Source organism: Octodon degus, unplaced genomic scaffold (genome assembly GCF_000260255.1).
Source record: "Octodon degus isolate 3935 unplaced genomic scaffold, OctDeg1.0 scaffold00028, whole genome shotgun sequence".
NCBI lineage: Eukaryota > Metazoa > Chordata > Mammalia > Rodentia > Octodontidae > Octodon > Octodon degus.
The window spans coordinates 398,752-413,120 of record NW_004524604.1 but is presented as its reverse complement, the minus strand read 5'-3'; the positions used below and the strand labels follow the sequence as shown (position 1 = coordinate 413,120).

The window sequence follows — 14,369 nt, the reverse complement described above, 5'->3', positions numbered from 1 at the left end:
GGATTTGTTCTAATGGTGTTTGTAAGTAGGATATCATGTCTGCATCTTGTACAGCAATTAACCACTAGGAAGAATGTATACAATGTGTTAATTATTGAAACCGTCCTACCAGTTTGATTTGAAACTGTCTCATTGCTATTTCTCAATAAATTTATAGAAAAAAATAATAATAAAAAATATTTAAATGGCAATGGAATATCCATCTCTGACATAAGTAAACAGAAAGGGGGATATAAATGAAGGACCATTTTGTATTTGTATATACAAAATAGGATAGATATACAGCTACTTTCTCTTAATTCAATGAGAAGAAAGATTTGTACTAATAATGTTTGGACAGGATATCATGTCTGCATCTTTTACTATGAATAACTACTATGAAGACAACAATATGCAATGCATTAATTATTATAACTGTCCTACTAACCTGTTTTGAAACTGTCTCATTATTACTTGTTTCTCAATAAACTTAATAATAAAAAAGAAGAAAAGGGGAATCACAAACATAAACTTAGAAAACTGGCCCATAAAGCTAGGGAGAGGAGAGCTGGCATCAAAACTCATGAGGAAAAAAGAGGATGGAGAGGCACATGAGAGAGATGAAATACGGCATGACAGGTGAAAAGAGAGACAGCATGATTGGAATCTTTCCAGGGCAGCTCCTAATGAGAGGTCAAAACTGCAGAGAAATGAAAATTGAGACATCAGTGAAGTCACTGCTTTTAGTGTGCTCCATCCTCAGACTTCAAATGAAGTTCAATGTGAACAAAGGCTCTTCAACCAATCGAAGAATATGGACAGTGGATTTGCAGGTGGAGAAGATGAAATTTACAATGTTTATGATCGAGCCTGGAGAGGTGATAGAGATGTGGCCCAGAGTATGTATAGGCCCAGTAAAAATCTAGAGAAGGTCACGTGATGACCTAGAAGGCAGAATAAAAACCAACAGATTTGTTCCTGACTAGCAACTTTCTGGTTCTGACTGTAAGAGAGGCCAAGAAGGGCCTGTTCAGTTTAAAGAAGATCCTTTAAGTCTGGACAAATTTTTTGAAGAAGCCAAACAGCATGGTAACTTTAAAAGACCCTCACATAGAACCCACCTCAAGGAACATGGGCATGAAGGCAAGAAGATGAGGAAAGAATAAAACCATCTGTTTTCAAAGAAAACTATTATTCATAACCCTAATGATGCAAGTCATGGGGGGGACTCTTTATATATGGTCAAGACAAAACCACATCTGGGTGCTAGATCGCAGCACTGCTTTTTATTACAAGAGATGGGAGAATGGAAAATTCTACTTTTAATTAATTTTTTTAAGAGAATAGGTTGTGTTTTGCTTCTTGCACCTTTTAAGCACCTAGAGAACATGCTACCCCACACATGGAACTGAGACCACTTCTTTTTGTGTGACACAAGTAGTCTGGGGTAGTATTTTGTGAAAGAACAACTGCTTATAAATAAATGTTACCCCAACCACAATGAAAAAAAAATAATAAAGATGGTACACAATAAAATAATAATAATTTAAAGGTAAAAATTCATAAATGTTAATTAAGGATTCAAAAATGCAGGCCTCATTATTATATTTCTGTAACATAGCTTCTCAGTTATTACAAAAAATAAAATATGGATTACAGCAATAATTATAGATTATTCAGTTTAATAACCCTACGTAAAAAAAAAAAAATTACCAGGAAAGTTATTGTGCTATTTACCTAGCAAATATTGTCTTTTACCAACAACCTTCAGTAAGAAGGAAGAGTTTAATGCCCACTAAGTGTTGAATGTTGATTAAAGAATGACAAGTCACTAATATCCACTATTAGTAACACCTTACAAATATGTTTACATACAATTTCCACAAAATCCAAAAGGATTCTATATTCTCTGAGAAATAGGTTAAAATCTACCAAAAACCTATTCTGCTCTAATACAATGTCTAATCTGAAAAATACTCTGCCCAGTTTTCAAAAATGAGACTATGTAGTCATTATACAATTATAATCAACATACTTTAGAGGCGAGTAATCTATATATTCTCTGATACATGTGAATATGTATTACTGTCTACCACATCAATAATACATACTATATTTTTTTATTTTTTTTTAAATTGTTTTATTTATTAGAGAGAGAGAGAGAGAGAGAGAGAGAGAGAGAGAGAGACCAGCTCAGCCCACCAGGGGGCGGGGCTGGCTGGCATGTGGTGCTGGGGGATTGAACCGCGGTCCCTGATGCTTTGCTAAGCTTGTTCTAAGTAGGTGCTTTAGACCACTGAGCCATCTCTCCAGCCCCTACATACTATATTTTAAGGAAAGTTTTTTTTTTGTTTGTTTTTTGGGAGTTTTTTGGTGGTACCAGGGATCAAACTCAGCACCTTGCACTTGCCAGGCAAGCACTTATTCCACTGAGCTATCTCTATGGCCCCTCTAAACAAAATTTCTTATTTGCCACACTTTCCTATTTTTATAACTTATTCCTAGGAACACCTGCACATTATGGTTAGAGGTATTAACAGAGGCTATTCTACAACTTTACATGATTTTTTTATCCAAAATAAAAAAGTGCATAATATCAGTCTCTCCAGTTAATTCATATGTAAGGTTTTAATAAAATCTGTATCCTTTTAAGTTGAATGAAGACTGTTCATGAAAGACTTCTTCATGTTCTTTGCATTTGTAGGTTTTTCCTGTAGAATAATTTCTTTTATGGTAATTATAAAGTGAAAAGTTGCTACAGGCCTTTCCAGATTTACCAGTAGAGGATTTTTATGTAACATGAATTTGATGTTATCTAAGCATGGAAGTATGTATTCTTTGGTGCCGAGAAAGATGAGAAATTTGATTAAAAGTTTTATCACATTCTGTGCATTTATAGGGCTTTTCTCCAGTATGAATTCTCTGGTGTTTAGTAAGGGTTGAGCTTTGATTAAAGGCTTTACCACATTCTTTACACTTGTAAGGTTTCTCTCCAGTATGAATTCTTTGGTGTCCAATAATGGTTGAGCAATACTTGAAGGCTTTGCCACATTCTTTACATTTGTATGGTTTCTCTCCAGTATGTATTCTCTCATGGTTACTAAGATTTGATCTTCGATCAAATGCTTTGCCACATTGTTCACATTTGTAGGGTTTCTCTCCTGTATGAATTCTCTGGTGTTGAGTAAGTGTTGAACTTTGATTAAAGGACTTTCCACATTCTTCACATTTGTAGGGTTTCTCTCCTGTATGAATTCTTTGGTGTCGAGTGATGGTTGTACAGTATCTAAATGCTTTTCCACATTCTTCACATTTATAAGGTTTCTCTCCTGTATGTGTTCTCTGGTGGCGAGTAAGATGTGAAGTTTGATTAAATGTTTTGTCACATTTTGTACATTTGTAGGGCTTCTCCTTAGTATGAACTCTCTGGTGTTGCATAAGTGTTGATCTCTGAATAAAGGCTTTGTCACATTCTTTACATTTGTAGGGTTTCTCTCCAGTATGAATTCTTTGGTGTCGAATAATGGTTGTGCAGTATCTAAATGCTTTGCCACATTCTTTACAACTGTAAGGTTTCTCTCCAGTATGTATTCTTTGGTGCTGAGTAAGAGGTGAAATTTGGCTAAAGGTTTTGTCACATACTTTACATTTGTAGGATCTCTCTTTAGTGTGTATTCTCTGGTGTTGAGTAAATACGGACTTCTCAATATAGGCATTGCCAGAATCTCTATATTTATAGGATTTTTCTGCAGTATGAAGGGTTTGGTGCTTAGTAATTGCTGAGGTTTGATTAAAAGTCTTGTCAGATGTTTTACAATTGTTAGATTTCTCTTCAGTAAACACTAACTGATGTTCTGTAGGGGTTAAGCAATATTTAATGGCTTTATCATTATCTTTAGATTTGTAGGACTTCTCTCCAATATGAATGCTCTGATGTTGATTAAAGGTAGTGTCATCATCAAAAGCTTTGCCACAGTCTTTACAGTTACAAAGTTTGTCTTGAAAATGAGAATTCTGATGGGTAGTAAGTTGTGAGCACTGGTGAAAAATCTTCCCACAAGTATCATATCTATAAATATTCTCTGAAAAATGTTTACTAGGATTTGAGCCATAGTTAAAGTTTTCAATAATTTTATTACAGGGATAAATTTTTGGTTCAATATGAGTATCCTGGTAATTATGCACAGCAGAGCTGTTCTTAAAGGCCTTCTCATTTTCTTTACATATGTCATGAGTTTTCCAAATATCTATACATGGACTTTGACTATGCATTAATGTATGGATAAATACCTTCCCAGGTTTGTTAAAACTGCATCTCTTGGCATAGGAAAAGGTAGGTTTAATAATCTGCTGTGGACTGCTAAAATGAAGTGGCATAAATTCAGATGTTTTCTGTGATGCTATATGTTCTTGATCTCTGTTGGCAATGAAGTTTTTGTTATTTTCAGTTGTCATACATTGGTGATGTCCATTATGAAAGGGATTCTCATCTTCACACTTAATAGTTTTCCAGTCTTTCCTTACGGGCAAATTGCTAAAGGCACAATTTCCAGATCTTTGATTTATCATTTTTTGAAATGAATGTTTTATTTCCTTCTCTGATAAAAATCCTTGAATATGATACGAAGACACAGCTGAAGAAACAAAAATAATAAATTACTTCATTCAGGCAGATATATACAATCTAATACATTATACTAATCTGATGACTTGGGCAAGATAATAGAATGTGAAACAAAAGGTTTTCGTTTCCTACACGTACATGAATTTAAGAAAACCCTCAGAAGATTACCCAGAACTCTCAAAACCACTTAGAATTTTACAGCACTCAAGTTGAACATAACATTATGAAGAGTCACATACTTGAGGGAAGGAAATTTACCAGCAAAAGTTTTTTTTGTTAACCACAACTTATCCTCTTCTATATGCGACAGTTACTACACAATTCCCAACCATCTTCTTTTCCCTCAGGAAACACAGAGGAAGAGCAAAGCACATATGGACACATTCTGGCTTTCTTGGGGATTGTATTGTCTTCTATTTACCCTTATATGGAGAATAGGAGATAAAAGATACATTGTTCCTATCATCTGAGACCAAATCTAAATAATTAGTACAGCAACAAAGTGAGGAAAGTGTCATAGATAGTCAACAAAAGTAAGAAAGACTTTGGGACCTTAAAAAAATATGACTAAACCTTTTCCACTGAAAAAACACAATGTAATCCTAGGGAGGACTTATATGAAAACAGGTTTAAGAGAAACCAATGTGTCTAGCACAGATGACTGAATGACCACAGACAATGATAAATGATGATTTTCTTATTATTTTCGAGAATGATGATTTTCTTACTATTTTTGTAAGAATTCTAGTTGGTACTTTTTTTTCTTTTTTCTTTTTTTTTTTTTTTTTTTTTTTTTTTTTTTGTATTTTAGGGAAGGGTCTATAGGGTGTTCAAGGTCTCACTACTGGATTGGACTTGTAGTGATCTACCTGTTTACAGCCTCCCAAGAGCTGGGATTACAGGTATGCACCACCACGCCCAGTCTCAACTGCTGTCTCAGTGCACCCCAGGGGCTGCCTAAGCAGGTGCTTTAATCTGCTGAGTTATTTGGCCAGCACTTAGTTGGTACTTTTTCATTTAAACTGCATGTAGATACCATGCATGGTATGCTGTTTGCAAATTATTTTACATAACGACCATTTTATTAGCATATCTGAAGACTGCAGTGTATTAACTATATTTACCATGATGCAACAGAATGTCTCTTGAACTTTTAAAGGTTTATATTCTACAATTTGTATTCCATAAGTAACATCATCTCAAACCCTTCACCAACAATTATAGATCATGGTAACCACCATTTTATTCTCTATGTACCTAAAATCAACTTTTTAAGATCCAATATTATAGCTATCTCTTCAACACAATGACTTATTTTCCCTTGCTATGGATCTTGTAGTACAATTTCTGAATCATTTGGTTTTTCCATTTTTATTTGCTGTTCTCTGTATTTCTGGGAATGAAACACAGGGACTTGGGAATACTAAATATGTGCTCTATAAATAAGCTATACTCTTTGCCTTATTTTTTAAATTTTTGAGCAAATTTCATACTGTTTTACATAATGACTAATAATATGCAGAATGGTTCTTGAGTATACAAATTACAGCAAAAATTTACACAACTTAACAGATAAGGAAAAACATTGTCTACTCAAGGAATAAAACAGAAGAGTAGCTGTTATCCCTTAGGAAAATGACATTTATGAATTTTCAGAGAATTTCAAATAATAATTTGAACTATGCTTAATGAACTAAACAAGAGCACAGAAAACTGAAGGGTCCCAGAACAACCAAAACATTAATGGATAAATATTTTAAATAGAGACAATCCAAAAGGGTATAGGTGAAGAATTCAGTAAGCAGCAGTGCCTGACAGAGACATCTACCTTTAAGTAGCTCAGTTATTTCCAACTAAGAAGACACAGAGACTCAAAATGAACATATTCAAATAAGTTTCAAAGACACAGTCAAAGCAACATAGCAGAAGAAAAATTCTATAAATTTCTCCTCTATGATTATCAGTGGGTTTTTCTTCAGAATTCTTGATACATAGACAGGAACTAAGCAAGACTGACTTAGTTCTGATAAAATAAAAAAAGAGGCCTGGCCAGATAAGCTCAGCTAAGCAGGCACAAGGACCAGGGTTTGATCCTTGGAGTACCATGCTGGCCCCACCCCCCAGGGCATGCTAAGACAGTGAATGAGACTGCTGAGTTATTTGGCCAGCACTTAGTTGGTACTTTTTCATTTAAACTTCATGTAGATACCATGCAGGGCAGCACACATCTGTAATCCCAACGTTTAGAAGGCTGAAACAGGAGGATCACTGTGAGTCCGATCTGTGTAGTGAAACCCTGGACTAAATACAAAAAAAAAAAAAAAAAAAAAAAACAAAACCTGCTAAAAACATGGTATGCAGAAAATGGTCCCTTCTATTTAAAAATAGTAAAAATTTTCTGAGATGAACAACTGCTCAAATAATTCACTACCAGCATGGTGGGGTGGCATGCCCATGTAACCCCAGCACTCAGGAGGCTGAAGCAGAAGGTCTACTCTAAGTTCAAGGCCAGTGTGGGGTACACAGCAAGATCCAGGGTAGCTTGACCTACAAAGTGGGACACTGTCTTTAAAAAAAAAGTTCATAACTACTAGACCCTACTTATAAAAAATGATAAAGTCAGATCTTCTCATCAAAAACTAAGATAATGTTGCACAGTAATACATTAAAGTGATTAATTAAAGTGATATAAAATTTTTTGCATCTGGGGAAATACATACATGTAAGAGTTCTACAGTACTAAAATGAAGGTGCAAAAGACATTTTCAAGTTTACTATAAAATGTGAAGAATAAAAGGACAAAAAACATAAGCAGCTTTTAATATGTATGTAATACAATAGTATTTCTAACACAAATCACAATATTTAGGAGAAATATAAAATTTAATTTTGAGGGTTGGGAAGATACCTCAGTGGTAACTCCCTCAGTGAAATTCAAATTGTCACTTGAAGTTATAAAATGTTTTATAACTTAAAATGCTTTTGATAATCCCCAATGTGATAATAAAATACACACATAAAATAAAAAGGTAACATGAGGAAAGTGAAATTGTCATTCTAAAAATCAAAGAAACACAAATTAAAGCAATTAGAGTAGAAAATAACTACATAAATATTTAACATAAACACAGTATTAATTTCTTCATGTACAGTAACTTGCTTAATAGTTCATGCTCTGTAGTCTAGGTAGGCCTTGAACTCACAACAATCCTGCTGCCACAGCCTCCCAAGTGCCAGGATTATAGGCATACACCACCACGCCTGGCTTAACTTGCTTAAATTTAATCTAAAAATCCAATCAAAAATAATAAAATGGCCATTTGGGATAAATCTTGAAAAATTTAAATTTGTGTCTATAGAAGGCTCTTTTTAGATCTAAGAACATAAAAAGAGAAAGTGATATTACTATGATATTTCACACAAAGTCAGAAAGTGCACAAGTAACCATAAATATATAGGATATAATGCTCTTAAAAATTTGATGTACCAGTTAACCAATTATTATAGATAATTTTCAGCTATGATAATATGCCCATGATAAACTGGCTTTCTGTTTCAATGATATTCATTTTATGGCATAAGAATTTCCAGAGAACATGTATTATAATCACACATATAGTGCTATGTTGAGACAACTTGAGTGAATAAGAATGTAAATGGTATTAGAAAAACCTCTTTACAATGGGATTAATATACTAAACAGGATTAACATAGACACCATTAGACATTGGCACAGATCTTCTGAGACCACTAGGAGCAATGGAAGAGCTGTCAGAGCATGCACACCCTCACAGGTGACAGTGTTAACTTTGGCTGTCATTGTGAATCACCAGTATGATGAACATAGGACAACAGAGTCCTTTTTTGATGCCAAGGGAGATAAATATGATTTCTAAAAACCATTTCCATTAGAACAGAAGTTCAATTCATATTGGTAAACCTGCCTTTCTCCTTGGCCTTTAAGCCTCTCATCTGTGTCCTCTACTTCATTAACCTCTTTAACCTCTACCTACCTGGATGTATGCCTGTTGTCCCTTGACTCTTCACATCCCAGGGTTCCCTGCTTTGCTCCAGAAAGGAGATCAGGTATGGCTTAGTGACAGCTAACCCTGTTAATTGAAAAATGGAACATGGCACTTGCTTTAGTTTATCCCAGCAAATACTGACATTTTTTTTCTGAATAGTGTAGTCGTTAGAAAAGATATGAGAGAAAATTCTAGAAAATTCTTTCCCAAAAATATTTTTAGATATCCATTTGACTATGTAAAAGATTTCTAATTTGTAGCTCCTTAGTTCTACTTTCAACTATCAAAAACTAAATTGGAGGGCATTTGTAGATTAGGAAACAATTTTTACACTATTTAAATTCTAAAAGTATTACGGATGTACAGAAAAGGATGTATATAATACTTCTAGAAAGGAGCATACAAAAGAGAAGAATGACAAAAAAATTCTTGTCTACACTAAGAAACCTCAACTTTTTTCTGTGAAATCAAAACTTGAAGCTCATTCATACAAACCAAAGTTTTCAGGAGTTATTCTAAAAAATAAGAGAGACATTAATGATGATTATGAATTAGGAATTCTGTAGGGAAGTTATATTCACCCAGAGAGAGAAGGTTTTTGTAGTTCTCCACCATCACATCCCTATACAAATTCTGCTGAGCAGGCTCCAAGAATTCCCACTCTTCCATAGAGAAATCAATGGCCACATCCCTGAATGTCAACATTTCCTGAAATACATACATAAATAGGTAAATAAATAAATACCATTTTGATTCTGTGGTCACTGACAGAGCTCCTAATCTGCCCCAATACGAAATGAGTTAAAATTGCATTTGACATAGGTGAGTGATCTTCATTACAAGGCACTCTTTTTGAAATTTTATTTTAAAGAATAAAAACAAGTAGCAGAAACAAAGACAGAAACAGAGTAACAAGTGACAGTATAAATGATATAGAATTTCAAAACAAGAATAAACATTTAACAATGGTTGTTATGTTATGTATTTTCATCATCGAATCTGTTGTTCAGATTAGTAGACACAGAAGCTCCAGTAGCGCAATTGGTTAGCGCGCGGTACTTATATAACAGATTAGTAGACACAGGAATGCATAATTGGTAAAACAATTTAACATTAATGCTTACTTTCAAAGAACCTTATGCATCTAGTATTATCTAATTCTGAGAATAAAACCGTAACACAAAACTCACAAAGCCAGTGCAAACATTGCAATTCAAGTTCAAAATGTACAATTAAGACATGAATTCAGCAACATGTATTTCTGAATATGGCACTCACATTTTAACAGGTAAGCTCCATGTAATTCTAGTAAGAAAGTTGTCATCAATCAGGAGAGTACCTTTCAGATTTTAAAGTTATAACCAATATTTGTAGACCTTATTAAAATGCAGATTATGCAGATTATGAGTCAATAGTGTTGTGGCTTGGGCTTCAGAAAGTGTAGCAAGCTCAGAAGTAATGCTAAGTTCGGAGGCCCAAAGAGAAATAATTTTAGACAGCTAAAAAGGAGCACATCATGAAGACTTCATACATGAAATTAAATGAATACATTTTACGGTATTTACACATTTTATAACAGAAAGTACCGCAATCCTTTCTGAACATATTAAAAACATGAGGGGTAATTCTATTGGTTTTCATACTTTTTTGTTAATACAATGCTTCTGTAATTGTTTAGATTCCTTGTAGGAAACTGGTACATGCACATAATGTACCTTAATTCCCTTTCCTTCTATCTCCTCCCTCCATCTCTTGATATTTTTTGATAGCAATATTTTTCTTCTTACATAGTATATTTTCCAAATATCCACTAAATTGTAAAACCAGAATTTTATAGGTTTATGTCACTTAAAATTTCCATAAAACAAAAAATAATAAAGACTAAAAGAACATGCTAAAAAGTTTTCATAACTGAACATAGCCATGAAAACACATTTAAACAAAACTGATCAGATACTACTTAAATTTTATGCACAAACCTAAAACATTATACAATGTAAGCAGTAAAAATAAAATAAGAGAACTATTTTAAAACCTGTAAATTTATTAGGGGATGATATTCTACTTTGTAATGAAATATCTTACATGATTGTCGTTTGCTTTAGAGAAAGCACAAGGAAGTAATAAAGTAATTTATGTTAGTAATGAAGTAGAATAAAAAGAAAATCTACTATAATCAAAAAGAAATTTTAAAGTCTTACATGTCTCTATATGGTAATTTGAGCAAATACTTGGAAGATAACAGTACACAATAAAATAACCATTGTTAATTTCCTACCATCTTGTTTTAAAATTCTGCAACTCTTTAGTCTCTTTAAAATAAAAAAAGAAGGGGGCCTGCCCCTTAGCTCTGTTCTTTAAGTGGCTGCTTCAACAAAGCCATCAGGCTCAGGTTGCTGTGGTTCGATCCCCACAACTCAAGCCAGCTAGTCATGGCTTGAAGGCATTCGGAGTAAAATAAAAAAAGAAGATCCAGTCCTAGCCCAGGCCCGGTGAGTGTGTGGGAGACCTTCCGGCTACCCTGTGCAGAGGGACCTGCCAGTCCAAGCCCAGGCGCAGCATGGGTGAGGGCCTATTCCACCCCCTTAGGACCCCCACCACCACTCTGTAGCACCCCCAACCCCACCCCACCAGCCAAGTGAGAATTACTGCCATGTTCCAGGGACCCCCAGATCCAGTCCTAGTCCAGGCTTGGTGAGTGTGTGGGAGAGCTTCCGGCTACCCTGTGCCAGTGGGACCTGCCAGTCCAAGCCCAGGTGCAGCATGGGTAACGGCCTCACCCATACCTTTGGGACCCCCTCCCACTACTCCGCAGCACCCCCACACCGCGCCTGCCGAGTAGGAAGTTCTGCCACACTGCAAGAACCCCCAGATCCAGTCCTAGCCCAGGCCCAGTGAGGGTGTGGGAAAGCATCCACCTATCCTGCGCCTGTAGGACCTGGCCTTCCCAGCCCAGGTGCAGCATGGGTTAGACCTTCTTCCACCCACTTGGTCCCCCTCCCCACCACTCCGCAGCACCACCTCCACTCCACCCACCACGAGAGAATTTCTGCTGCATTCTAGGGACCCTCAGATCCAGTCCTAGCCCAGGCATGGTGAGTGTGTGAGAGAGCTTCCGGCTACCTTGTGCTGACTGGACCTGCCTGTCCCAGTCCAGTCGCAGCAAGGGTGAGAGCCTCTTCCACCCCTTTGAAACCCCCGACCACTCCACAGCAACCCACCCCACCCTGTTTGCCCCATGAGAATTTCTGCCGTGTTCTGGGGACTCACAGATCCAGTCCTAGTCCATGTCCGGTGAGTTTGTGGGAGAGTTTCCTCTCCCCTCTACTCCACCTTGTCCCTTTCAGGCTCAGCTCAGGCCTCACATACAGGTCTGGGGTGAAACCCTGCAACTGCAATCCCTGCAGAGACAGCAGGGGACAGAACCATCCAGGTAGTCCAGAAGCAGAACATCTTGCCAGAGGGGCACAACAGACTCAGTCCCAAGGGCAGTAGCAGGAAGGATCTGAGCACAGCAGCCAGAACCAAGCCAGTCACTGCTGGATAAATCCAAACTTTGAAGATATGTGCCTGAACTTCAGTAGATGCTAAGGTTATAACTGCACCAAAGCTCTCCAACAAAGGTCAAAGACAGTGCTACACAAAATGCCAAAGAGAAGGAGCAAAATGCAATCTCAGACCCCAAGCCCACCCATAACAAATGCAGAGGACACTAACACAGAATAAATTGGCAATCATATAGCTGAAATCAATGAATCAATGGCTGTTGAAATAAAGAAACAGCTGCAGAAAGGTATAGAGGACCTTAGATAGGAAATGAAAAAAAGAAATCCCTGAATTAATAACATCTACAGTAAAGACTCATATGCAGAAACATATGGAAAAAACCTAACGGCCACCCAGAACAGGTGCAGAGGACACTAGCTCAGCTCAAATGTATGAATTAATAGCGTCGAAAGTAAATAAGCAACAGCAGAAAGTTATACAGGAACTCAGAAGAGAATTTTCTGAAATAAAAAAAGAATACTCGGAACTCATAGCATCTGAAATAAAGAATCAACTACAGAAACATAGGGAGGAAACACAATCTGAAAAAAACACTGCAGTAAAAGAATTAATAACTACTTCTAAGGAAGACATTAATTAAAAAAATAGAGGAGATAAGAAAAAAGATGAATTCCTTGAATGAGCAATACAGGAAAGAAATAGATCACATGAAGCAGAGTCAAAGAGATATAGAGGAACTTAAAATCTTAATCAGAAGCTGGCAAAACCATTTAAGTGAAAGTTAAGAGAGTTTCAGTTCTTGAACATGCTGGTGCACCTAGTGAAAATGAAAGAAAGGATCTCTCAAAAATCAATGAGGATGCAGGAAAAAATAATGCATCACATGCAAGATGATGCAAAGATGAACAATGTGAGACCAATAGGCATCAATGAGAAAGGAGTCAACACGAATGACATTAAAAAAATTTGGGCAGAAGTAATAGCAGAAAACTTCCCAAATATGAGGAAACAATCTGACATTCACGAAACCAAAGCATAAAGAATGGCAAGTAACCTCAACCCAATGAAAAACACACCAAGACATATAATAGTCAAGATCCCAGAAACTCACCACAAGAATAATACACTGAAAGCCACGAGAGAAAAGAAGCAGATCACATTCAAAGGAAAACCCATCAAAATTAGGGACGACTACTCTTCAAAAACCATGAAGGCAAGAAGTGCATGGAGCAGAGTACTTCAAGTACTCTACGAAAACAAATTCCAGCCCATACTACTATACCCTGAAAAACTCTCTTTCAAGTTTGATGTAGAAGGGAAATACTTCCATGATAAAGAAATAAAGAATTTCATGATGACAAAGCCAACCCTACACAGGCTCCTGAGAGATGTTCTACAGAGGGACCAAAATGATCAGAACTCCACGAATGAGATAAGATGTAACCAACTAATTAGGGCAAACAAAACAGGAGAAAAAGGAGTAAGCAACAGCAGGAAATTAACATGTCAATCGTAAGTCAATACATCTCAATTATAACCATCAATGTAAATGGACTCAATTCACCAATTAAGAGAAATAGACTGGCACAGTAGATTAGGAAACAAAATCCAACAATATGCTGTATACAAGAAACACATTTAACTCATAAAGACATTTATAGACTGAAAGTCACAGGATGGAAAACAATACTACACACTCGACAATCACAAAAAAAAGCAAGGATAGGGATAGCAATCCTGTTCTCAGATAGTCTCAACTTCAAACCAACAATGATCAAGTGAAATAAAGAAGGCCACTATATACTGTTAGGGGAAAAATTCAAGAGGAAGAGGTAACACTCATAAATATGTATGCACCAAACGCAGGAGCACACAACTATATAAAGCAAATCGTAATGGACAAGAAAAATCTAATATCCAATACTACAATTTTAACAGGAGACATTAACACCCCCTTATCTCCAAAAGATAGGTCAACCAGACAAAAACTTAGCAATGAAATAACAAAACAGAACCAGAGCTTGAAACAAATGGACCAGGTGGACATATACAGAGTGTTCCACCCAAGCACATCTGAATACACATTTTTCTCAGCTGCAAATGGGGTCATTTTCTAAAATAGACCACATACTGCTCCATAGGTCATGCTCAAGTATATGCAAGAAAACAGAAATTATCCCATGCACATTATCTGACCACAGTGCAATGAAACTGGAAATAAATGACAAAAGAAA

General features: G+C 36.1%; 1 protein-coding gene across 2 annotated transcripts in view; it reads right to left on the bottom strand.

Annotated features, from left to right (window-relative positions):
• Nucleotides 1-2,424: 2,424 nt before the first annotated feature.
• LOC101588845 (zinc finger protein 883-like) overlaps nt 2,425-14,369 on the bottom strand; it is a 17,114-nt gene continuing 5,169 nt past the window's right edge. The window contains exons 2-4 of one of the 2 annotated variants that reach the window (XM_012514252.2): nt 9,210-9,336; nt 8,617-8,712; nt 2,425-4,613 (exon numbers count right to left, since the gene is read on the bottom strand). In XM_012514252.2, coding sequence (XP_012369706.1) covers nt 2,791-4,613; nt 8,617-8,712; nt 9,210-9,333 — 2,043 coding nt within the window. In that variant the 5' untranslated portion in view covers nt 9,334-9,336 and the 3' untranslated portion in view covers nt 2,425-2,790. Of the gene's footprint in view, nt 4,614-4,861; nt 4,987-8,616; nt 8,713-9,209; nt 9,337-14,369 lie in introns of those variants that run through there. The other variant, XM_023713036.1, reaches the window with a different exon arrangement.